We start from the raw sequence: 27,572 nt of genomic DNA, 5'->3' as shown, positions 1-27,572 counted from the left end.
TAAAAAAGTTGTAGATTCTAGTAACGCGTGTGTGTGTGTGTGTGTGTGTGTGTGTGTGTGTGTGTGTGTGTGTGTGTGAGTGTGATTAGACACTCCAACTGAGCCATAAACCCTATAGCACTCACTAAAGGGGGTGTTATGATCTCCAATCTGTATTTAGCAAAGAGCAGTGAGCAGTAAACAGAGTTTACCGCCGTTTGTGACTGCACCGCTTATGACATCAACCGCCTTCCAAGCTTTGCAGAGACCCCGCCAGGTGAAGGTGTGATATGCACACACACAGATGGCAGTCACGCGAGCACATTACCCAGCAACACAGCAGAGGATGCCACCAAGAAGGGGGATACAGAGGGAACTCGCCAGAGAGGCAAGTTATGTTAAATATTACTGGCATATTCGTTAGTATGACATAGATACTAAACAAAACGTTCTGCCTGTAATAAGGATTGTTCTTAAATAGGGAGCTTTGCCTGTTAGGAGTCATCACTATGCTTGATGACCCACTGCCCGCTTCATCAGGTACAATCTCAAATATCTCAATACAAGATCAGATATTGGGACTAGCTGTTGGGAGTGGAAACATATCGGAGACTGCATCAGACACGCCCAGTGTGTAGCAGGCAATTTGTGATAGCACAGGGCGCCAAAAGTCTAGTTACGGCTATGCCTGCATTTTAACATATCGGGACATCAAGTTGTCAAGAAGTCCGACAATTAGATAACTCATCTTTTGTAAAATATCAAAAAATGCATTTGATTTATTACATTTATTAACAAAAAAATGAGCCAACGTAAAGAAACCAAATGTGAAGCAGAACATAGCAGATAGCAGATGAGGCTAATCAGATGTATTTTATTATATACTGTAAGTATTACAACCTCTATATGACAGCAAAGCCTTTGCCATTTGAGTCTGCAGCACCCAGATTTGTGTCAGTACCACTCTAGAGAAAGACATCATTTTATTGTGAACAATTATGTATAAACTGGCTGTAATACCTGATTTTTATTTTACTCTCTGTCCCACAACATCCCCGCATAAAGTCAGGGCCTATAAGTGTGTGTATACACACTTATAGGTCCTACACATTAGGAGATTTCACTGAAAGATATGAACGATCTCGTTCATTAATGAACGAGATATCGTTCAGTGTGTAGGCACCAACGATGAACGATGCGCGGCCCCACGCTTGTTCATCGTTGGTGCCGGGTCGCTTATACATGCAGGCCAATATGGACAATCTCATCCATATTAGCATGCATTGCTATGGGGCCGGGTGACGGGGACCGGGGGATAGGAGTGGAGAAACTTCATTCCCCCCCGCGCTGCCCGTCGGCCGTATCGGATGTCGGGCACCTCGGTGGCATATCGCCTAAGTGTAGGGCCCATTACAGAGATATTTTTCAAGCGAAGAATAGAATAGACAATTCCTGTTTATGATAGATAGGTAACAAAAAAAAAAAAAATTACAAAAAAAAAAAAAAAAAAAAAATCAGGTTTTAAAGTGGTGTACTTTCTGTTTCTCAAGACTATCAACATATTTTGGCCAGCAAAATTAATATTGGTTTTTGTTCTTCCTTTTCAGTTATATGAGCACAGCTTATATTTAATATCAATGACTTATCCATAAAGAGAATGAGTAGTGAGAGGGAGACACTACAACAATTAAGGAATTACTGATCCTGTAATTTGCCTGTGTTTTCTTTCATTTGCAAGTGCTAGGTAATTTCTTAGGCAGCACTGTGAATAATCTAAGCCTGAAGGAAAAACATAGTTTTATTACAGATACCCCTTCTAGAATATGCACATAATCACAGGTATTCACATGTATGCATTTATTATTTATGTAAAATTAAAGATAATTAAAGTTCAGGGTATAATTAAGTTTATAATGATTTGGCAAGTATAGTTAGCATATTGTACACAGAGCTGAAACTTACTGGGAGATAAATTTTCTTCTTTTCATATTGGGGGCCATTGGGAATTCTAGTGATCAAATTATTTGACACACATAAGGAAATATAATCATGTACATCCAATCATTAAGGTCTATTCATAAAGCTGTGAAAAGTGTGGATAAATGGGCCTGTGGAGAAGTTGCCCATGGCAACCAATCAGCTGCTCCATACAATTGTATAGTATGCAAATTATAAAATGTTACTTCAATGCTGATTGGTTGCCATGGGCAACTTCTCCACTGGCTCACTTCTCCACTGTTTCATGTATAGCCCTCCAAGAAGAGAGTGTGCAAATTTGCTCTCTGATAACCCATCTTGCAACCTCATCTACAGTATGATTGTATGAAGAAATGGATTATAGAGAACGTCGTTTAAAAGACCATAAAACATTGTTGTACACAGACCATGAAGAGAAATGCCATTGCTCTGTTAGTGACATTCCATTGCAGCTCTGTTCAAAGTACAGAATGATTTGATGCAGGCAAAAAAAAAAAAAAAAAAAAGTTCAGAGTTGCTGTGATGACACAAACCCACACCCTTGTATACAAGTGACCCAACTGATCCACTGCATTTCTGCTGCCTCCCTCTGGGAGTGTATCTTAGTTTAGCAGAATAGCGAACGAAAGATTAGCAGAACTGCTACTAAATAATTCCCTGCAGTTTCTGAGTAGCTCCAGACCTACTCCTACACTACGATCACCTCAGTCCGTTTAGTTCCTGGTTTGACATCACAAACACGCCCTGCGTTCGGCCAGCCACTCCTGCGTTTCTCCAGCCACTCCTGCGTTTTTACCTGGCACGCCTGCGTTTTTAAGCACACTCCCTGAAAACGGCCAGTTGCTGCCCAGAAACACCCACTTCCTGTCAATCACACTACGATCACTCGAGCGATGAAAAAACGTCGCTCGAGCTTGTGTAAATCTACAAAGTTGTGTGAAAGTACTTAGCGCATGCGCGCTAGGTACCATGCGCATGTTTGCCGTTTTTTCACTTGATCGCTGCACTGCGAAAATCGGCAGCGAGCGATCAACTCGGAGTGACCACCCAAGTCTGCCTATCTGCCAGTTACTAACATGGCAGCTCTCTACAAAGTAATGGTGAACATATTTATCCAAGTCTAATGACAGATTCCCTCATCTATACTGAACAGTAAAATAATACATAGCCTTGATACTAACGTAAAGGGCCCCATACACTAGAACGATAATGCCCGATTTCGGGCATTCTGCCTGATATATATCGGATGAAAATCGGGCATTTTGGAGGCGTTTCCGATCCGATGCGCGTTCCCGTGAGCATCAGATCAGATCCTCCAGATTGATCGTGCTGCACTAGCGATCACGTCCGACCCTGCAGGCATGGCTGGGATCGCCCAAGAAACATCGTATGCAAGAGGACAGCATACGATGTGTCTTGGGCGATCCTGCCACCCAGGAAGCTGCCGGGGCGATAGTCTGCGACATGGCGGTCGGACATGTCGCATAAGTGTATGGGGCATTTAAGAGTGGTTTTACTTCTCCTATAACAACACATTTTTGAGAAGTATGGACTCCGGTGAGAACATCAGAGCAGCCCTATAGTTGCTCAGAATGCCCGTCAGAACATGGCTGACGTGCCAGTGCAACTGCATCTTTGGACATACCCACATCCAAACAGCCAATCCCATTGCCTACCAGGAAGGCCCACTGACATTGCCGCTCTCTGGGGGACATGTACTAAGTAGTGGTAAAAGTGGAGAAGTGAGCCAGTGGAGACGTTGCCAATTGCAACCATTCAGCTGCTCTGTATATCTTTATAGTATGCAAATTATAAATGTTACATCAATGCTGATTGGTTGCCATGGGCAACTTCTACCCTAGCTCAATTCTACACTTTTATCACTGCTTAGTACATGTCCCCTTCTAAGTAACTCATTTCATTCTGCGACCCCTGACAGAAACAATCGGGATGTATGTGCAGTGCAACTCAAGCGGATGCGTAGCATTAACACACTGTCCAATTGCGTTCAACACCGAAGCTACTACCACTAATGTTTTGGAACACAAAGCATTGTAGTGGACAGACCATGCTCACCAGGTTGGGATTTCAGATGAAATCATGGCTCAGCTGAATTCAGCACTGTACTTCTCCCTTGGGGCGATTTATATTGGTAGCATGAACATGGAAGGGAAAAAAAACAGAAAGGAAAAACATAATAATTAGGTCTCTCAAGACCCACTCCTTCATCAAACCCAGCTGTGCCTTACATGCTCACTTCTACACCATCTCTCATCCTATCCCTCTGCTGCTCCATGCTCACTTCTACCCCATCTCTCATCCTATCCCTCTGCTGCTCCATGCTCACTTCTACCCCATCTCTCATCCTAACCCTCTGCTGCTCCATGCTCACTGTCTACCCCATCTGTGTCCCCACTGTCTGTCTGCCCCTCCCCTTCAGAATGTAAGCTCTCACGAGCAGGGCCCCCACCCCTCACGTGCTTTTCCCTTTAATATAGTCATCCTCAAACATAGGACAAAGGGTTTTTCTTATTATTTTGTGTGCACGGTGGTGGGGTTGTAATCCAAATATTTTGGGTTCCACGCCAATTAATGTGCACCTGAAGGAGCAATTCAATTGTTTTGGGAGCCTATTAATTATTGTGCCTAAAAGCACCAAGTTAAGCCACAAAACCTGTCTAAAGTCCTGCTATCGTGCCCAAACAATGGACTTTTTTCGCACATCGGGAGGCTGGGAGAAGAAATGTGTGCTCCTATTACACAGACCCGCTTTACAGAACATGAATCCCTCCCCCTTCCTTAGAGTCAAAAGCGCCATAAAACGAAATCACTATTTTTACATGCTAAGCTAACCTTAAGTGCAACATCAGTGTAATCAGGATATTCACACAATATAAAAAGGTATGTGTATCAAGTATGCTGTATAACAGCATCTAAGGCACTTCCATTAAAAGTTTACATAAATATAATATAATTTTTATATATATATATATATATATATATATATATATATATATATATATATATTTTATTATTTATTTATTTTATTCGTAAATATTTCATTGTAAGAACATATTCTGAACAGAACACTAAATTACCAGTGGATCTACCAACAATGGGGGCACCAAACTAATTTCTATTTTATGTTATATTGACACTTCTACATTCCCTTCTGAAATGCCACTTGCAGTTGGAGAAATTAAGCAGACAGCAGACAGACAAACCAGAGGGAAATAAAACGTGTCACAACATAAATGTTACACCAAATAAAATATAACTGTTGATGTACATTTATATGATATACACCTAATAGGAGGTGAAATCTGTGTCAATGTATTCAGACGATTACCTTTAATTCTCTCTGCCCGTCCTACACATTATATTTTTGAACATACTTACACAGGAAGGAAAAAAAAAAAAGAAGAAAATAAATCCCTGTGGATACATCGTTATGGAAACCATTTTGTGTATTGAACCGCTAGATTCATGTGACTGCAGCCTATCAATGCTAGTGGGCTCACTGAGCAGTGTGTGACACTTTTCCATAGTGAACTGATCGGCTAAATTCTGATTCAACCCACAAAATACCCGTCACTGTCAGGTCTACTTTAAAATTTCAGAAAACAAACAATCGTAAATTATGGAAAAGTGCCTTCGTTTTTTTCTTTCATCTAATGTATGTCATACACACAACGATCATAAAAACAAACACTGAGGTAGGTCACTAAGCGGTGTTGGAAGGCTTGCATGTGATAGACATGCAGCGCTTCTAACGCATGCAGTATGCACAGGAAACACATCTGGTCATAAGAAGTTTCATGCGGATTGCATTAAAAAATAATTATAATCTGTGTAGAGTTTGTATGTTCCACGTTTGTGAGAGTTTTCTCCTGTTGCCCTGCTTACCCCTACAGTATAACTTACTGGTAGGTTAATTGGCCGCTGGCGAAATGGACCCCATGAGTGTGGTAGCAAAAGACTGCTAGCTCCAATGGGGAAGGTGCGGATGTAAATTATTCAATTTTCTTTGTACTCCGCTGCGTAACATGGGGACGCTATAGTCTTTAATAACATCTTTCTCCCAGATATCTACGTTATCACTGTATTAAGTGCCTCAAAGAAAGAAAAAAAAAATAGTTTGTAAATTCGAATATATTAAATTGTAATCTTAGTAAATTTTCTGTAAATTACTGTTGTCTATTGAAAAAAAAAAAAAAAAAAATAGCTGAAGGACTTGAAAGGGAGTTTAGATAAGTGTTATGAAAGCCTTGTAGAGAATAAAATACTGCTTCATTTTGCCAACTCCCGACATTATCTCTCGGCTCGGCAGGATAAAACAGTTTTAAATGGCTTATTTAAATTGCTAATTTTGTATTAATAAGAGCTCAGTTGAGATTAGAGTTGAGAGCAAACAGTTGGCACAAAGCGCAGAAAACACACATGGCAAAAGGTGTCTGAGGTGATGCAGAGCATTGAGAGTGTACACCGGTTAATGAGCCAGTGTAAACTTAGAGCACAAACGCCCCAAAATAAATGCTCAACACAACCTTCGATGTAGATTATTCTTTAGAGAAACTCTGATTGCACAATGTTGATGTAAATGGATCTCAAGATTCAACCATGCATTGGATTTGCTTGTGTGTATTAGTTATATCACAACTATAAATGTATTTCTTTCAGAAGTTAACCCCAAAAACTTTGAGTTCTGTTCTACTCTATGGGGTATATGCAATTCACGGCGAATCGCGGCAATTTTTCGCCGTTTTTTAATTTGACTAAATTCGCCAGGTGAATTCCGGAAGGTGGCTTCCGGAATTCACCATATTCAATGAAAAACGGATTCGCCAGAATCGCGGGCGAAAATCGGCCGATTTGGCGGATTTTGCCGAGATTTTAAAAAACGGGAAAAAACGGGAAAAACCCGGAAAAAAAAATGGCGTGGGGTCCCCCCTCCAAAGCATAACCAGCCTCGGGCTCTTCGAGCTGGTCCTGGTTCTAAAAATGCAGGGGAAAAATTGGGCAGGGATCCCCCGTATTTTTAAAACCAGCACCGGGCTCTGCGCCTGGTGCTGGTGCCAAAAATACGGGGGACAAAAAGAGTAGGGGTCCCCCGTATTTTTAACACCAGCATCGGGCTCCACTAGCTGGACAGATAATGCCACAGCCGGGGGTCACTTTTATGCCGTGCCCTGCGGCCGTGGCATTAACTACCCAACTAGTCACCCCTGGCCGGGGTACGCTGGGGGAGTGGGGACCCCTACAATCAAGGGGTCCCCCCCCCCCCAGCCACCCAAGGGCCAGGGGTGAAGCCCGAGGCTGTCCCCCCCCCATCCAATGGGCTGCGGATGGGGGGGCTGATAGCCTTTTGTGATAATAAAAAGATATTGTTTTTTCCATTAGTACTACAAGTCCCAGCAAGCCTCCCCCGCAAGCTGGTACTTGGAGAACCACAAGTACCAGCATGCGGGAGAAAAACGGGCCCGCTGGTACCTGTAGTACTACTGGAAAAAAAATACCCAAATAAAAAACAGGACACACACACCGTGAAAGTAAAACTTTATTTCACACGCCGACACACACATATTTACCTATGTTGACACGCCGACTGCCACGGTCTCCGACGATCCGAGGTACCTGTGAAAAAATTATACTCACCTTCCAGCGTTCAGAGGTACATCCAGGTCCAGAGATAATCCACGTACTTGGCAAAACAAAAAAACGAACACCGATCCATACCGGACTAGAAAGGGGTCCAATGCTTTCACATCAGACCCCTTTCTCCCGAATGCCGGGACATCACGTGACTCCTGTCACTGAAGTCCCTTCAGCCAATCAGGAAGCGCTACTTCCGTGGCGCTCATCTGATTGGCTGTGCGCTGTCTGTGATGTGACAGCGCATCGCAAAGCCGCTCCATTACTTTCAATGGTGGGAACTTAGCGGCTAGCGGGGGGGTCACCCGCCGGTCAGCCGCTGACCGGCGGGTGACCTCACCGCTAGCCGCTAAGTTCCCACCATTGAATATAATGGACTGGGCTGTGCGATGCGCTGTCTGCTCAGACGCGCAGAGCCAATCAGATGAGCGCAACGAAGTTGCGCTTCCTGATTGGCTTTAGAGACCTTTCTGTGACAGCTGTCACTGACAGGTCTCTCTGCATTCGGGGTAAGGGGTCCCATGTGTCAGCATGGGACCCCTTTCAGTCCGTTTGGTCGGGTATTTGCGTTTTGTTTTTTTCTCCAAGTACGTGGATTTATCTCTGGACCATGGCTGAGGTGAGTATATTGAACTTTTATTTTCAGGTACCCCTGGATTCTACATGGAGAAGAGGACCGATGTCGGCGTGTGAACATAGGTAAGTATGTGTGTGTCGACGTATGAAATAAAGTTTTACTTTCACGGTGTGTGTGTCCTGTTTTTATTTGTGTATTTTTTTTCCAGTAGTACTACAGGTACCAGCGGGCCCGTTTTTCTCCCGCATGCTGGTACTTGTGGTTCTCCAAGTACCAGCTTGCGGGGGAGGCTTGCTGGGACTTGTAGTACTGCTGGAAAAAACAATATTCTTTTCATGATCACAAAAGGCTATCAGCCCCCCCATCCGCAGCCCATTGGCCCTTGGGTGGCTGGGGGGGGGGGACCCCTTGATTGAAGGGGTCCCCACTTCCCCAGGGTACCCCGGCCAGGGGTGACTAGTTGGATATTTAATGCCACGGCCGCAGGGCACGGCATAAAAGTGACCCCCGGCTGTGGCATTATCTGTCCAGCTAGTGGAGCCCGATGCTGGTGTTAAAAATACGGGGGACCCCTACGCTTTTTGTCCCCCGTATTTTAGGCACCAGCACCAGGCGCAGAGCCCGGTGCTGGTTTTAAAAATACGGGGGGATCCCCTGTCAATTTTTCCCCCGCATTTTTAGAACCAGGACCAGCTCGAAGAGCCCGAGGCTGGTTATGCTTTGGAGGGGGGACCCCATGCCATTTTTTTTTAGGATTTTACCGTTCCAGCAATAAAAAAAAAAAAATAATAATAATATTTTAAAAAATATATAAATAATATTTGTGCCTCCAAAAAAAAAAAAAAAAAAAGTACCTAATCCCTTCTAATATAAATAGATCTGCTATTCCCAAAAAAAAAAAAAAAAAAACACAAAAAAAAACATGTTTAAATTTTTTTTTATTTGTTTTCACCCTCCAAAGTGTGGCGGATTGAAAATGACGAAATTTGCTGTCTGAAAGCACTGCTGTCGAATTTCCAAACTTGAATTGAATATGCTTTGGTCGAATTGCAGCACTTGTATCATTGCAGAAAAGTCGAATTTGCAAAAATTCGAATTTCAAAAAGTCGAATTTTGAAAGTCCGTTTTTTGGTCGGAAAGCACTGAATTGCATAGGCGAATTTTTTTTTTTTGGTCGAAAATGACCCGAAATTCGACAATTTCGGGAATTCGACCGCAATTGCATATACCCCTATAGGTAGTAGTACATTTGTTCAAACAAATACCGTCATTAGTAATGCTGACCTTTTCACGTGCATAACTGAAAATCACAGCATAGCCTAAATATTACTACCCTAGTATTTTAGGCTAATCCAGTAGTTCCAAAATTGGGTGCTATAGGACCCTAGGGTGCCTTGGGACACACGTAGAGGTGTCCTGGATTGGTGGTCAAGGACCAATTCAAATAATTTTTGGTCAATGTAATAGGCAAGACCAGTGCTTGTGGCTTCCCATCATAAAATATGTGGATAAACAGAAGCTAATACTGTCCCTCACCACATAATACGTCTTTCACACCAGCACCTCTGAACACAGGTATTTAACCCATGAACGCGCATAACCCGTGTTCAGGTGTGGTGTGAATTACCAGTGACCCGGTATTTCAACCCTGCTCTTGAGCAGGGTTGAACTTGTGTTCAACCCGGCTCACAGTGCAGTGTGAACGGGAGCCGGTCAATGTGACCCTGCTCCCGTTCACTCTCTATGTACGGGCGGCGCGTCACCAAGCCGGCAATATGCCGGGTTGCAGTCAGCGGTGTGCAAGGGGCCCCTGAGGCGGGTTGCTTCCGAGAGCTCCTGTGTCAGGCTCCCGATGCGACGTGAAAGTGGTATAACTGAACATAAGGATGACCTCTAAATAAAATGTACCTAATTTCATTTTTTTCTATTACTGAATTTCTAAATAAGAAACTTTTGGCCTAGGGGTGCCTTGAAAAAAATAAAAAAAATCTGATGCTCTTGGGCACCGCGATTCCAAAAAAAGTTTGGGAACCATAAGGCTAGTCATTCGCTGAGTCTCTAGCTATTATGGGTGCCATATAGCCTCGTACTACCCCCCCCCCCCCCCAACACACTCTTGCTCAACAATGCCTCGACAGCCTCATTAGGCACCTTTCCACGACTCAACAGCCTCATGCTCCCCCAAACCGTTTCTCGCCACCTTATGCTTGGGTAATGCAACCAATGGCACAGACATATGCCACACTATGCATTCGTGACAATATCAGACCTGCCAGAAGAAGTCCATGTCAGTTCCAGAGAGAGGAGATCCTGACTAAGGTGACCAGCAGTGAGGGCCGCAGGGGGAGGAGGTTCATGTACCGCTTTTCTGCTCACACTGTTGCTGGCAGAGGATGGGTTGCGCCCACTGTGTAGGTCACACTAGCAGCCACTAAGAGCTCTAAGGAAGGGCAGGGTCTCTCCTTATCGCAAGTCTGCATCTTCTAGACTGAAATTTAGATCCTTATAATATAGAAAGCTAAATCCAAGGTTCTCAATTCCAGATCATAAAACTCAAATATACACAATTTCAACACAAGAAACTGTATATATTATTTTCAAGGAATCATGCTCCTGAATCTGGTGAAAAGTTTGTTTTTATGTAAATTAACTCAAATATGAAAGGAAATAAAGATGAAAATTGCATCAAAGAATTGAGGTAGCATAATTTTAAACTGTATGATTACCACTTCAAAAACAGTGAAAGGTCATCTAATAACAAATGCTATTCAAATTATCAGGAATTGACAAACATCTAATGAGGTCTCCTTTCATTTCTGGTTGGAACGATAATCTGGCAGTGTGTGGGAGCAAACGATGATCAGCCGTTTGCTCCCACACCCTAGAAAACGTCCAGAAACGGTCTGTCCAACTAGTTGGGAAAATCAAACTTGTTTGATTTTCCCAACTAATCGTTCAGGTGTAGGGAGAACTGAACGATAAGTAGGCGGACACTGGCCAGCAGTGTCCACCTACTTCTGTCACCATCACTGCCTGCTGGGCAGCACTGTGGACCATGAGCCGGGCGGAGGTTCAGGGGCAGCTGCGGCAGTACATCGCTGCTGCCGGGCTGCCCCTGTCACAACGGGACCCTCAGCAGCGGCGGCGGAGCGGGAGGAGGACCAGGGGCAGCTACGGCAGTACATCACTGCTGCCGGGCTGCCCCTGTCACAACGGGACCCTCAGCAGCGGCGGCGGAGCGGGAGGAGGACCAGGGGCAGCTACGGCAGTACATCGCTGCTGCCGGGCTGCCCCTGTCACAACGGGACCCTCAGCAGCGGCGGCGGAGCGGGAGGAGGACCAGGGGCAGCTACGGCAGTACATCGCTGCTGCCGGGCTGCCCCTGTCACAACAGACCACAGGCAGTGGTAGCGGAGGACACCCAGCAGTGGCACCCTTCCCGCGATACCCCATGATCGCGGCGCCCCCCGCACCCCACCCATGATTGCTGCACCCCCGCACGCCACCCCCGATCACTGGCACCCCACCTGCGGTTGCGGCACCCCCCGCACCCCACCCGCGATCGCGGCACCCCCCGCACCCCACCCGCGATCGCGGCACCCCCCGCACCCCACCCGCGATCGCGGCACCCCCCGCATATCACCCGCAATCGTGGCACCCCCGCATATCACCCGCAATCGCGGGACCTCTGCTCCCCTCCTGCAGTCACTGCCCCCCAAGATCGCAGCACCCCTTCCCACTCACCACCACCAGGGCCAGCTCCAGCCCGCACCGGTAATTCAGCCCCCCCCCCCCCCCCCCCCGCCCGCCAGGGTGTCTCTGCATTCGTGGAAAGGGGTCCCATGTGTAAACATGGGACCCCTTTCAGTCCGTTTGGTCCGGGTGTTCGGTTTGTTGTTTTGCCAAGTACGTGGATTATAATCTGGACCCTGGATCAGGTGAGTATAATTATCTTTTATTATCAGGTACCCGTGGATTCTACTTGGAGAAGAGGACCGACTGCTTCGTGTCAACATAGGTAAGTATGTGTGTGTCGACATGTGTGAAATAAATTTTTACTGTCACGGTGTGTGTCTCCTGTTTTTATTTGGGTATTTTTTTTCCATTAGAACTACAGGTACCAGCGGGCCCGTTTTTCTCACGCATGCTGGTACTTGTGGTTCTCCAAGTACCAGCTTGCGGGGGAGGCTTGCTGGGACTTGTAGTACTACTGGAAAAAAACAATATTCTTTCAATTTTCTCAAGGCTATCAGCCCCCCATCCGCAGCCTTTGGATGGGGGGGGGGGGGGGGGGGGACGACAGCCTCGGGCTTCACCCCTGGCCCTTGGGTGGCTGGGGGGGGGGGGACCCCTTGATTGAAGGGGACCCCTTGATTGAAGGGGTCCCCACTCCCCCAGGGTACCCCGGCCAGGGGTGACTAGTTGGATATTTAATGCCACGGCCGCAGGGCACTGTATAAAAGTGACCCCCGGCTGTGGCATTATCTGTCCAGCTAGTGGAGCGCGATGCTGGTGTAAAAAATACGGGGACCCCTACTCTTTTTGTCCCCCGTATTTTTTGCACCAGCACCAGGCGCAGAGCCCGGTGCTGGTTTTAAAAATACGGGGGATCCCCTGTCCGTTTTTCCCACGGATTTTTAGAACCAGCTCGAAGAGCCCGAGGCTGGTTATGCTTTGGAGGGGGGACCCCACGCAATTTTTTTTTCGGGTTTTTCCCATTCCATGTAAAAAAAAAAAAAAAAATAATAATAATCTTTTTCAAAATATACAAATAATACTTGTGCCTCCAAAAAAGACAAACCAAGTACCTAATCCCTTCTAATATAAATAGATATGCTATTACCCCCCCAAAAAAACATGTTTTTTTAAAATTTTTATTAGATTCCGCCAGCAAAGTGTGGCAGATTGAAAATGACCGAAACTGAAACGTTAAGCTGTCAGAACAGGGTCACGTATGTTCTTGATTTTTGAAAAGTCCTAGAGTGCCGCCAATCATTTGTGATATGTTTGCTTTTTGTAGCTCAGGAGGGCACCAGGCAAGCTGTACATTTTACTACATTGGGAATGCCGAATATCTACATCTGAGATATATATTATATATATATATATATATATATATATATATATATATATATATATATATATATATATATATATATATATAATTTGCCTTGGCAGCCCAACCATGCTGGTATCCATAGTTCAGTATAAAAATAAGTAAATCTAATAAATGTATGGTGGTGAAAGAAAAGCCCAGTTTCACTGAAAAAAAGACAATTCTGCATGTTTTGAAATGAAAAAAACAAAACAAAACTGAAGAACTGTAGGAAGGCACTGTCCGCCTACTTCGGTGACATCACAAGTTGGACAGAAGTTGGAAGGTTGGTTGGTCTGATGAAAAGTTGGTTAGATGTGTGGAGCACTGGTAAAAAGTTGGTGAGATGTATGGGGCACGGTTTTAGTTGAACAGACAAGTTGGATGGTTGGAAGTTTGGAGTGTTGGAGAAAAGTTGGTCTGATGTATGGCTAGCTTAAGGGGTATATTCAATTGCTGTCAGGTCCTTTCCGACAGAAAGGACCAGACAGCTCTCTATTCAATGCCGAGCCAAACCGGACAGGTTTGGCCCGTTCCTGAAAGTGTCAATCCGACTTTTTTTAAAAGTCGGAATGACATTGTCGGAAACTGGGCTAAAACCTGTTGGGTTTGGCTCTGCTTCCAACAGTATACGCGGCTCGGCGGACCCGCATGTATTTCGACAAGTCGGATTTCCCGACTTGTTGGAAAAACTGAGCCCAGATTGAATAGGTCGGAACCCCTTCTGACCTATTCCAGTCAGATACTGTCGTCTTTCCGACAAGACGGCAGTTTCCAACTCTAATTGAATATACCCCATAATGTGTAAACAAGAGAAACATGTCTGAATTCTTAACCTAGTAAAACATCAAAGGAAACTGCTACAGCCTAATTTACGCCAACATATTTTGTTCACGCACAGAACATAAAAATGTGCCCACAGTCTGGGAATGAAACATAAATGAAAATATTATATATATATATATATATATATATATATATACACACACACACATATATATACACACACATACATACACACATACACACAGGTTGGAGTATCCCATATCCAAATATTCCGAAATACGGAATATTCCGTAATACGGACTTCTTTGAGTGAGATAGTGAAACCTTTGTTTTTTGATGGCTCAATGTACACAAACTTTGTTTAATACACAAAGCTATTAAAAATATTGTATTAAATGACCTTCAGGGTGTGTGTATAAGGTGTATATGAAATATAAATGAATTGTGTGAATGTAGATACACTTTGTTCACTGCAGAAAGTCACAAAAAATATTGGTTAAAATTACCTTCCGGCTGTGTGTATAAGGTGTATATGTAACATAAATGCAGTCTGTGCTTAGATTTAGGTCCCATCACCATGATATCTCATTATGGTATGCAATTATTCCAAAATACGGAAAAATCCGATATCCGAAATACCTCTGGTCCCAAGCATTTTGGATAAGGGATACTCAACGTGTGTGTGTGTGTGTGTGTGTGTGTGTGTGTGTGTGTGTGTGTGTGTGTGTGTGTGTGTGTATATATATATATATATATATATATATATATATATATATATATATATATATATATAAAAAAAAAACAAAAGATGAGAATAGGCGCCTCCTAGTGCATTAACTCATATAAACATGTGACCTCCACCTTCAATAACACCCTGGTGAATTCAAGGTGTACCTTGTATGGTGGAATTCCAACCACCTAAATGAATCGCAAAATACCATGTATTTCAGTGTGTAATGGGGATATTTTTCATCACGATAATCCTGGTGGTGCTTTTCCCAAGTTTGTATCTCACATAAAACAGGATAAAAGCAAAAAAGGGACCAATAGTGCAATATGTTTCATAACAAATAAAAACACATTTATTTCAAAAAATTGGTCATAAATAAAAGTGGTTGCCCGTACAATATGAAAGATAAAAGACAGCTTATCTGTTATTAGTCGTCCATACGATAAAACACTCAACGCGTTTCGTCCTTTGCCCACGGCCTGGACTTCCTCAGGAGTATAGTGATACATGCTACACTGATCCTATATTTATACCCATATCAATCTTTCAATCAAACAGGAAATTGATGTTAGGATTTTGTTTTAAATTTGTTTTAAATTTATAATGTCGATCACACTATGGTAACAATAGGATCTTAAGTCCTCCGGGCGGAAGTGACATCACTTCCGGGAACCTGATAGCCATCAATTTCCTGTTTGATTTACTTTCGGATTGTGGGGTAAACGTACATGTATTTTAGTATACAAATTATCCTTTACAGTATGCCAATGTTGATTTATGTCATTGTTATATTACTGTTACTTATTTTAACACTATGTGTCTAATGATTGCTACAAACTCTTATACGCTGTATCAGTATCCATGTTCTGCTACTTCTAACAATCAGGTTTCCATGGTGATGGGCTTTGATCTTTCAGTGCGCTGACGGCACTATCACATCATTTCCGCTTTTTTGTCCGGAAGTCTGGGTCCGGACTATCTGTACAACATACACGTGGGTGTTCTATAAAGGTAGGACTGTTTTAACATTTTATTAATAAAGCCTGACGACAGTGGGGTGCCACTGAAACGTTGCTCTACGCTACATGCTGTGGTTGTGATTATAGAAACTTGCCGTGAGTGCCACGTTGTTTTTTCTTGCTATATATATATATATATATATATATATATATATATATATATATATATATATATATATATATATATATATATATATATATATATATATTAGTTCACTCTAGGCTGTTTTAGCAGGCAAAACCCGCCCTGCCCCTTTTGCGGCGCCCTGCTAGAACAGCCGCCCGCTCCCTGCCCTCTCGGCGTGTATAGATGCCGTGCGCATGCGCGCGGCATCCATTCACGCATTGGGAGAGGGCTGGGGGAAGCCCAGCACCGACGGAGGTGCTGGGCACGCCCCCAACAGTGACGTCGGCGGCCACAGACGCTCTCTATAGTAGCGTCTGTGGGCCGCACCGCCCCCTAAAATGCCGGAGGCGTGGCCACGCCCCCTAATTTGCGTGGCCGCCCCCCCCATTTCAGCCGCGCACATGTGCCCCCCTGAGTCCGGCGCCCTGCCCCTTTTCACTCCTAGAGTGAACACACACACATTATATATATATATATATATATATATACACACATACACACATATACATACATACATATACACACACACACATATACACACATATACATACATACATACATACATATACACACACACACATATACACATACACACATATACACATACAAGTAGATCCTGCACTCTCATCTCAATGGTTCCAATGTGGCGGGTGCTCCTAATAGACCATGACAGTCCACTGAAATAACAATGTTCTCCACGAAGTGGAAGGTGCACTCACGCAGATATAGTTCAGTCCAAATATAAAAGCATAAGCTTTATTGTGATCAATAGATAGCCTCAATGTCGACGTTTCGGTTCAATTGAGAACCTTTCTCAAGACCGGCAATACATGAACAAGGTATCAACAACAAATTTTCATAGGCTTCAAAAAAATCTATAACAAGAACAAAAAAAGTGCATATTAGGAAACTCAGTCTCCCAGTCCTTATAACACTCAAATCTTATCATGCTATCTATGTGTAAGACAACTGCATGCTAATATCCACATCCTAGCCCATCACCACCTACATCAGTGGTGAAAAACTGTAAGAACAACATGGTGTCACACCACCTCCACCTGTGATAATCAATTCACCTCCATGGGGCCTAACTCATCTCAGGTAGACATGACCACAATAGGGGGGGGGGGGGGAGGTAAAATAAGCAGATGTATGTTCCAAACCAATCTCATGCTTGGAGGAAATACATATACGTCTAAAATAATGAAAACCATACAATTAACCTAATGACCGGGAGTGGTATAATGTGAAGTCAAATCACCATATAGTGCTCACATAACACATACCTCTAAGTCCTGCTGCTGTTACCCAGATGCAGCCACAGGGTATAAACTGATGTATGCACTAAATAATCAATGCAGAAACATGGTAAGCATCTGCTTCAAATGGATAAGCCATCCCCTTAAGGGTATAACTTACTGTGCTATGGAGAATCTGTGGCGTCCCTGTGCTGCATACCTGTTGCCAGCCACAGGGTCTCTATTTAAAGCTCCCGGACCGGAAGTAGCCGTAAATCCTGGGAGCACCCGTTAAAAACGTTAATTCTAAACCTTAGTAAATGTAATAACCAATGCGCCAATTCAGCCTCTAATCTGGCCCTGTGCGGTCGATTAGCCCACCAAAGATACTCCCTACGTAAATAGCAGTGAAGGAACTGGCGCTGCTGCTCCGGAGCCGCATGCGTTCCATATATATACACATACACACACACACACACACACACACACACCTGATGAGATATTCAATTGTTTGAGATGCTGGGACCATGTGCCGCGGGCACCCATCCTTTATCGCAGATTTCTGCTTGCACTCTCCCAGTGTAGGGCTTTTGGACACCTTGACTGTCTTTAGACAAGAGAAGCCACTATACGCGGCTAATCCCCTGCATTTTGGGCACAGCATCCGCGATAAGTGATGGGCACCTGTGGCACAATCGAATAACTCATGTCATTTTAGAGTCAAAACAATTGAATGACTCCTATGAACTCAATTCATTTGCAGTAAAATTTTAAAAAAAATCTAAATACTAAAAATACATAGTAAACAAAGCAAAATAAACTTCTATACTTAGTTGTATTTTAATTAATTCTCGCTCATAAATAACAGATATTAAAGAATGGCATCTAACGCTAACCTGCAGATTGAGGTGAAATTTATTGTGCATTCGGACAGTCCTGTGAAAAAAATCTGTGAAAACTGAGAACTATATTTTATTTTGCATGGTGCATACAAAGACAAATGAAAGGTCAGTTGGCCTGTACTTATGGGTGGATCTAAATGCCCTCAAGAACCAGCTCTCCCCTTCTGGGCTTTGGGAGCCTGAACTGTCTCTGGAGACGGGAGCAGCAACTTTGTGTGGTTTGGAAGCGACATCGGCGATAAGTGATGGGCACCCGCAGCACTCTCGCCTAGTGGCTCAAACAACTGAATAGCTCCCGTTACTTTAAGCAAATGAATGCCCCCCTAAGAACTCATTTACAGTAAAATAAAAAAAATAAAGAGTGAAAATACTAAAAGTAGCAAATGAAGCTTCTAATAAAATAAAAATACAGTCTATTCCACATCTGAAAGAGCTGTAATAGGTTAGGGCCGCCATAAATTAGTGGCATATTGCCGCAATTTCCCAATCCCTGGAAATCGGGAATATTAAACTTAAAATATTAAATTAAGTTTAAAAAAAAAAAAAAAAATATCAGGGGATTTTTAAACCGAAGAATATTCCCTGATGGATTACCGATCATCGGCGGTTCCGGTCGGGTTGGAGAAACAGGATTATATAGTTTTGGGACCCTTAGATTGTACTTGGACCAGTATGCAACATAGTAAGCTGTTTTTTTGTATCCACTCACACATTGCTTTTAGATTGGAAGGTCTAGTGACGGGCCCCACTCACCTTCAGCCTCAGTGCATGTCTCTGATGTCTCCCTGTTTTACAGCAAATGATTGCGTGTCATAAATAATGATATTATGCAGTGAATAGTTCACAATGACCTAGAATGTTTCCCGCTATTAACAGTAATGTTCTGATTTATTCCCAGATAAAAATCTATCTCAAGATCCTTCAGCCATAATGCACTGCAATAAACTCCATCCTAGCTGTTTTATGCGAGGACAGAGACCAGAGGTTCTCAAACTCGGTCCTCGGGGGCACACACAGTGCATGTTTTGCAGGTAACCCAGCAGGTGCACAGGTGTATTAATTACTCACTGACACATTTTAAAAGGTCCACAGGTGGAGCTAATTATTTCACTTGCGATTCTGTGAGGAGACCTGCAAAACATGCACTGTGTGGGCCCCCGAGGACCGAGTTTGAGAACCTCTGACATAGACAAACTCATCCTACAGTACCTGTGTCGTGTGAGAACATAGACAAACTCCATCCTGCCTCTATTATGCAAGGACATTGACAGGGGCTGGCTGGCAACTTTCAGCCTGGGGGAGGCAAACTCAAGCAAGCGGCCCAGCTTTTCACAGGGGATCTGCAGTCAGGTGGCCCTGGAACACTTAAATTGCACTGGCCTGGGGGGCAGATGGCACCCTGCCACCCTGTCCCCTGCCCAGCCAGCCCCTGGACATTGGACAAACTCATCTTAGCAGAACTTTGTGTTTCCAGCTCACATGGACACATACTCCCCATTCCCACAGAGAGTACACAATTATCACTGTAGAAAGACCGTAAAAGTAATTCTACCATGGTATGGTATATATTCAAATGGTTCCAAGTCTGTGTAGGCACTACAAAGCAGGGGTCTGACAACACATATATGGAAAAGGAGAACTGATCTTGGAATCTCAAGATCTTCCATCCAAATAGTTTTCTTTATTGGGTTGTTGTTAATAATATTATTATTATTATTATTATTATTAATATTAATAGCAAACACCCTGCATTTGAACTACAAAAAAAAAAAAACACAGAGGCAAATTGTACCAAGGCCTTATTCAGAGACACAGGCAGTTACATGCTCAGCTGCGATTTCGCTCGCAGGGTACTTGCGAATATAGGCCAATGGCTCAGCTGTCGTCTTGTGCACAGACACGCCTACTATGGGCAACTCACATCCCGTACATAAGTGGGAGCATTGGTTGTACTATCGGACCTCTAAGCCGTCTCAGACTGAACAGTTGTTCAAAGACGTCAGGGGCCTCTTCAGCTGCAAGTTAATTTGCAGTATTTATCTAGGGAACACACATAGGGGGTAATTCAGAGTTGATCGCAGCAGCAAATGTTAGCAGTTGGGCAAAACCATGTGCACTGCAGGGGGGGGCAGATATAACATGTGCAGAGAGAGTTAGATTTGGATGGGGTGTGTTCAAACTGAAATCTAAATTGCAGTGTAAAAATAAAGCAGCCAGTATTTACCCTGCACAGAAACAAAATAACCCACCCAAATCTAACTCTCTGCACATGTTACATCTGCCCCACCTGCAGTGCACATGGTTTTGCCCAACTGCTAACAAATTAGCTGCTGCGATCAACTCTGAATTACCCCCATAAAACAGTCCCAAAATGCCTGCATTTTTCTAGCCACCCCAGTTGCCTCCCCCAAATGCTGACTACATCACTCCCTTTACAAATAAATCCTCTTGGTATTCGCCATCACTATTCAATAGCTACGCATAGACAGTTGCAAAAAAAAAAAAAAAACTACACTGGTTGCGCCTCTGAATCAGGCCACAAGTACATTTAAAAATAAAAATCAAGGTAGGCTTAGAGGGAGCAAGACAAAAAAAATGTGGTAAACAAGGGGCGGGATGGTATCTGAGAGCATTTGGATCCACCCATAAGTACCGGACTACTGTCCTTACCTTTGTCTTATAAGCAGCATACAAAATATAGCTCTCAGTTTTCACAGATTTGTCTCTATTTTTCGGTATGGTCTCTACATGCACAATACATTTCATATTAATCTGCAGGTTAGATGCCATTCACGCCATCTGTTCCTTTTCTATAGACCTTATAAAAAGTATTTATGGTCAAGAATTAATTAAAATTCAAAGTTCAGAAATAGTTATGCAAATATGACTTGATGGGAATTGTGCTCAGAGAATCAACAAGACAGTACTGTGCATGAGGTTGGGGCTGAAATGCAGGCGGTCAGGATGCTGGCAGTCAGAAAACTGACAGCGGCATCCCGACGGTTAGAATCCCAACAGGTGTCAGGTAAGTATGCTAACCCTCCCCCGCAAACTCTCCCTTATCGCAGCCTAAACCTAACTCTCCCCATGGGTGCCTAAACCTAACACACTCCTTCCCGCAGCATAAACCAAACCCCACCCCCCGCAGCCTAAACCTAACCCCACCCTCGGCAGCTTAAACCTAACCCCACCCCCGGAAAAATACCTCTCCGGCAGGCCGGCACTGACTCGTTTGTAATCCCGGCACCAGCATTCCGAGCAGCGTCGTGATTCCGGCATAGGTAGATGGTCAATATAGTAATACACTTGCTAGCAATACTGTCACACTACACAAGCATCCAGAAACCCTAGCTTCCATTACACACAAATAAGTGTACCCATGTCTACATACAGCTCGGGAATGTTATTATTAATTTATTTATTACCAGTATGTTTTGGGATAAACCAAAAAAAGATTAGGAAAAGGTTTCATCACTGAGGTTTGAGGAACAGACAATTATATTCTCCCCAGGGATATCCGGAAGACACTAATTTTGAAAGTCCCTCAGACTAGCAAAATTAGGTTTTGGTATTGATGGTTAACTGACAGTCATTAGCAGTGATTAATGCCTGAAATATCCAGACAGTTTTTCATTGTTATTGCAAAAATAATTCAAGGACAACTGCATTTTCCATCCAACCACAACCATGACTGAGCTGTAAAATTTTCAACAAGGTTTCTTTGATAAGAGCAAATTATGTATCCATTAAATGTTCATATTGGTTTTAAGTCATTGCACAGAAATTGCTAGTCAGTTCCGAAGACTTAACGTATGCTTTATATTGACTAAAAATGCTCCTTTTTACAGAGGTGCACACCGCTGGTTTTCAACATATTTGTGGTATATGGTGAAATTAGTGGAAACATCCTTAATTCATTTGATCTTTTCTTACGTTTCTTCTAAAATATTGCTCACTTTTGCCATCTTAAAGCTGCATTGCCACATTATTAGCAGAAAGTTATAAAATAATCATGAGGAGAAGTGGCCACTGGGAATGTCTATTACATGTGTCATTTATGTGCTTGAAGCTTTTCACAAAAATGTGCTTTCAATGGAAGCTGGAAAAAGCTTCCTAAGGAATGAATCGGAGGATACCCGGTTTCTGATGTCTTCAAGGACATGGGGAAAAACCATGCATCCTTCAGCAGGGAAATGTGCTATGTGGTTCCCAAGTAAAGAGGATGCCACCCTGAAATGAACTTTCCCATACTCTAGCAGTTTCCATGCGCAAGACAAGATGAGCATTGCACATGCACTGTCATAAATGACCATTATTCTTTCGTTTGGTACAGTGATGCCTGCCAATGAGACAGAGAAACACAACCAGCCATGCAAAATACAAGCCACTCAAACATTCCACTGCCTCCAACTCTTATAACTTGTACCTCCCATCACTTTCACAACACCACAAAGGGGAGTATTCAATTGGTGCCGTTTTTTCAGACAGTCAGAAAAACTGCACTTTCACAGTTTTTAGGCTGAATGTGCATTCGACCTATTCAATGAAAGTGAAGTTTTTTCGACTGTTGAGAAAACCGGCACTTGTCGGAAAACACGTGTATCGCCAAGTTACCCACCGATCCACATGTTTATGTTGAAAATGCGGCTGTTTGACAGTTTGCCGCTGATGTAGATTTGACTTGTTATCAAGTCGAATCTGCATTGTCGGAAATGGCCAGCACTGAATAGTGATGTGTCAGAGAGGATCCGAATTCAAATGAATATACCCCAGGGCTGGCCAAACCAGTCCTCAAGATCTACCAACAGGTCATGTTTTCCAGGCCTCTTGGAGATCTGTAGGCTTGTCAGTTAGGAATGAATGCAGCACATCTTAATTGGTAATGACTACACCTGTGTACTAGCTAGGTGGTCTGGAAAATGTGAACTGTTGGTAGATCTTGAGGACTGGTTTGGCCAGCCCTGATATACCCCATATTATTCTCAGTATAAATGATGCATCCTGTCTTGCATTAGTCTTAAGCTATGTACACATTAGATGATTTTTGTTAATGATGTGGCCGATTCCGATGGAATTGTCCAGTGTGTACACACTATGTCGCAGACGATGAGTGTTGTTGGCGACATTGCCCGTCGGACCTGCATGCAGCTCAATCTAGCTATGTTACTATTGAGGGCAATGCTGCCAAATGCATCATGACCCTGACCCCCCCCCCCCCCCCCCCCCCCCCATATGGGACTTGCCTGTGCCAGACCCACCGCCGGGTCACATCATCTTACTGTGTACCCTGCTTAAGTTAGAATTAATGTATCCAAATTACTTGTTACCCATTCACCAAACAGATCACTATGAACATGACTTGCATTTCTATCCATGTGAACTAAAAGAAATGTACACTTCCACCTGTGCTCCGTAAACTCTGATGACATTTTATATCCCCTCCAACACTATAAATCCACACCTGGGAACAACTAGGTCACTTCTGTTCGCACACTACTATTAAAGAAAAGAAAAAAAGAAGAAAAAAAAAAAAAAAAAAAAAAAATCGGAGAAATCACTGTCCAAATATACATTATCAAGTCCACTACTGTGTATCTAGTTTCACAGCTAATGATTAGCATGAGGAAGGATGTAGGTATCAGTTACAGGAAAAACCTAACACAAAGCAGATCCCTCCAGTGTTTGCTCTCAACAATAGGTCCTCGCACTTCCAGCAGTAATCAGATCATGCTCTCATTTAATTCACATCTCATACTCTCAGATGCTGCATTACTATTGGCTTTCGCTGTGCTGAAGCTGAAGAAATGCTGATAATCCTGCTCCTTGCAGCATACACATAGAAAGCTCATGTTATACATTGCTAAGTGTGCGATTAACAAGCAAAGATCACAGGATTCTGCACTTTTACATAAAATGCATTTCTTAAAACCATTCTAACAGTAATCGATTCAAAGAACCAACCAGTTCATGAAGATGAATCCACACCGGATCTGAGTTTTCATTTTTAGATTAGAGATAGCTCGCTTTCAGCCCTTGACCATAAAAATGCATTAGTGAGACAATGAATGAATGAATGGAATATCTATGACATTCACTTTATCTGTTGTAAGTTTTAAATATATATATATATATATATATATATATATATATATATATATATATATATATATATATAATTCCTTCCATAGTATATACATGGGTCTTCAACTACTCCCAACATGCCCTGCCACAGTTTTGCTATTAAGGCATCTTAAAACTGAGGCAGGGCATGCTGGGATGTGTAGTTCTGCAGCAGCTGAAGGGCCGCAGGTTGAAGACCCATGGTATAGGCTATAGCGTTGTTGATATTATCATCGTCCTTTATTTATATGGCGTCACAAGGGGTCGGCACACCTTGCAGAGTACATAAAATGAGACAGTATGTACAGAACAAGAGAAAAAGTGACTTACATTACAAAAAAATTGGAAGACATGGTTTATAAACAGTTCTGCAGCAGCAGTCAGTCATGGTACCCAAACATACAGAGGGGAGGCCAAACCCAAAGGCTTGGTAATGTTGTGGGCAGAGCGAACGTGATGGTTTAGGTAAGGAAAAGCACACCAGAGAAGAGGACCCTTCTAATGTGAGCTTACAATCTGAGCAAGTGAAATTTTAGCTGCAGTACATGGATGTAGTAGCTGCAGTACTATTGTGTTGTGGAGGGGAATAAGCAGATTGTTTTAGATGCTCACAAATATTTAAGGAATTAATTGTTATTATGTAGGCAACAAAATAGCAAATTGTGCATAACAAACTAAATGTAATATTATGTATCTAATGTAATATACCTATATCTAGCTTGTTAGAGCCCTGGAAGGTTAATAAAAGACTGAATGTCTCTGACCTTAGTTTCATGTATGTGTCAGAATTCCCTCTAGGCTCACCCTACTGTGTTTATAACAAGACTGCTTGCAATTTACTCCACAGGGTTTAAACATGTAAAGTCTTAAGAATGTTAATATTAAAGTCAAACACCTATTCAACTTTATAAAACAAACATAAATCCATGCAAATAGTCAAGGAACAGGATGTTACATTTCCACCTGTGTGAACGAGCAACTTTTTCTAAGTCATTTGTGACTACATTATTAGTGTGCAACCCAGTGTCCAAGCTTTTCTCACCTGCAGAGCTTGCACTCTTATTATGGAAATTGAATGTGCGGCCAGTGAAGACTGCAGAGCACATGGCATTAAAAAAAAGCATAGCACAGAGAAAGAAAAATCCAAACAGGCCTTTATTCTGTGCCAGTCAATCACCACTTTAAAAGTAAGTATAAAGCAGTTGTGTGCTGTTGTACAGTCTGGGTATTATTACACTATTGACCTTACAAACAACCCTTCCACAGATGTCCCTTGCAGCACCGAAAGGGTTAACTCTATGCAATGTACACTGCTATTAACCCAACTTCTATCTTGCAGGCAAGTGCCTTTGTGAAAGATTATCCTAGGCTATAGTCTTCTAAAACAATTCCCATTGCTTTTACATGCAGAAAAGATCATGGGCTTCCAGAAAATGGAACCCCCTCCCCCTGATTAAAAAAATAAAAATAAAAATCCAGTTTGGCACAAAAGTAGAACGAAATTGTGTTTGAAATCAAATCCACATCCAATTTAACAACACAGAGACTTCTTTGATGGTTAGGATTCCAGTAGATGTAGTCTAGACAAAACCTATTAAATTGGCATTTCTCTTATCCAGGATATTGTATGAGAAGTAAACATCTGAGTGCAGCCATGTGACAGACAGCCTCTGACATGGTATCTGCCTGCCTTATAATAAACTATTGTCAACAGGATCAATGTAAATCCACAAATTCAAGATATGGAATAAAACTGTAACAGGCTATTTATCACTCTGCCATGCCCACAAATACACAAACTCCACGTCTATGAACCAGAAAACCATGTATATATTATAATGAGCACGTCATAGAATGACATCTACAGCAGATAAGTGGAATGGTGTTACTGGCACTCTGCACTGGCTTTACAGGAGCCACAGGAGACAGATACATGGATGGGGCAGACAGGACATGGAGCTGTGAGAGCTGGCAGCGCTCCTGAGCACAACACTCACACCGTCCCTATTGTCAATGAGGTACACACAACTCAGTAGTATAGAAGCCATCTTGTGACCAAAGTACTACACAAACTGCCCCCTTCCTAAATCACTCCCACCCCCTGCTGCCAGTGAGGAAAGTTTCTGCTCTGTCTCCGGCATGCAGCAGCAGAGAGGGCAGGGGGCTTAGCAGGCAGGAATGTGCACAAGATCCTACATGATCGCCCCCTCTGCAGCCCGGACCCCCGCACAGAGTGGCTGCGGGGGGTTCCCCGGTGAGCTCCCCATGCCAGTAGCTATCCCTTACCTGCACGATCTCCCCCTCTGCGCTGATTGTGGCTCCAGCCCGGGAGAACCTTCCCTGTAACTCAGTAGTGTGGGTTTTATAATCTCCATTGGGACTGGACTCGAACAGAACCACTTCCACAAAGGCAGTCTCCTTAGCCAGGGACCCCCCGGGGGCCACAGCCAGCAGCAAGCCCAGCCAGAGCAGGGGCCGGCTCCCCTGGATCCAGGGCTGCTTCATCTCGCAGGATGGGGGGTCAGGGGCGACAGGAACATAATGTCAAAGTGGTTGCGGGGCTGGGCGCTGGGGAGATCCGCTGCTCGGGGTAATCCGGCCGCACACAAACACACACCACGGGATTCCAAGCGGTTGTAGCCGAGAGATCCCGGCCCCGATCACCACCAGATCCCCGCTGCTGCTGCAGGAGGAGGAGGGATCACATCGGAGGCAGCAGCCCGATCATCTCACCATCGCCGCTTTTGTCACTAGTTACATGGCTGAGAGATCCTCTCTCTCTCCCTGCTGCTGCTGTTCCCCTCTCCCTCTCTCTCCCTGCCAGGCGGCGGCATCCCTTTCATCTCATCCACGTGATTCTCTTTCTTTTTTTTTTTCCTTTTTTTTTTTTAAACCCAAAAGGGTTTGTCCCCGCCCAGCAAATCTGTCTGACCCCGCTCTATCCACTCCCAGGCCTGGAGGGGGGTGCCAGTGAGCGGAGACAGAGGAACACAAGTACTGTAATAAGCAGTAGGAGCGGCAGCAGGCGGAGAGGGAAGAGCAGCAACTTCTTATTATTCTTATTGCTGGATTGTTTGTTATTTCCAGGAGCTACAGTGTCTCCTCCATTACCCGTACACTGTGCTGTGCAGGGGGAGGAGGGGAGTGACAGAGAGGGAAAGTAGTGGGAGTACAAAGATCAAAGGGAGAACTCTGTAGTGAGGACACCTGATCGGTGAGAGGCTGGGAGAGCACACACATACACACACACTATGGAGGCGGGAGTCAGGGCTACTACACCACTGGCAGTCCATTCACATCGATCTTTAGACAACAAGGTTTTCTTAATCGTATAATATTCAAGCAGTTGTTTTTTTTACTATCTATTTTT

The 27,572-nt window shown here is 43.5% G+C and overlaps 1 protein-coding gene across 1 annotated transcript in view; it reads right to left on the bottom strand.

Moving 5' to 3' along the window:
- Window positions 1–27,078, bottom strand: part of ZNRF3 (zinc and ring finger 3) — a 242,798-nt gene extending 215,720 nt beyond the window's left edge. Inside the window, exon 1 of the mRNA XM_063964298.1 lies at window positions 26,489–27,078. Coding sequence (XP_063820368.1) covers window positions 26,489–26,707 — 219 coding nt within the window. The 5' untranslated portion in view covers window positions 26,708–27,078. The remainder of the gene's footprint in view (window positions 1–26,488) is intronic.
- Between the last annotated feature and the right edge of the window lie 494 nt (window positions 27,079–27,572).

Source organism: Pseudophryne corroboree, chromosome 1, assembly GCF_028390025.1.
Source record: "Pseudophryne corroboree isolate aPseCor3 chromosome 1, aPseCor3.hap2, whole genome shotgun sequence".
Classification (NCBI taxonomy): Eukaryota; Metazoa; Chordata; class Amphibia; order Anura; family Myobatrachidae; genus Pseudophryne; species Pseudophryne corroboree.
Note: the sequence above shows the minus strand (reverse complement) of the source record. Positions and strands in the feature narration are given on the sequence as shown.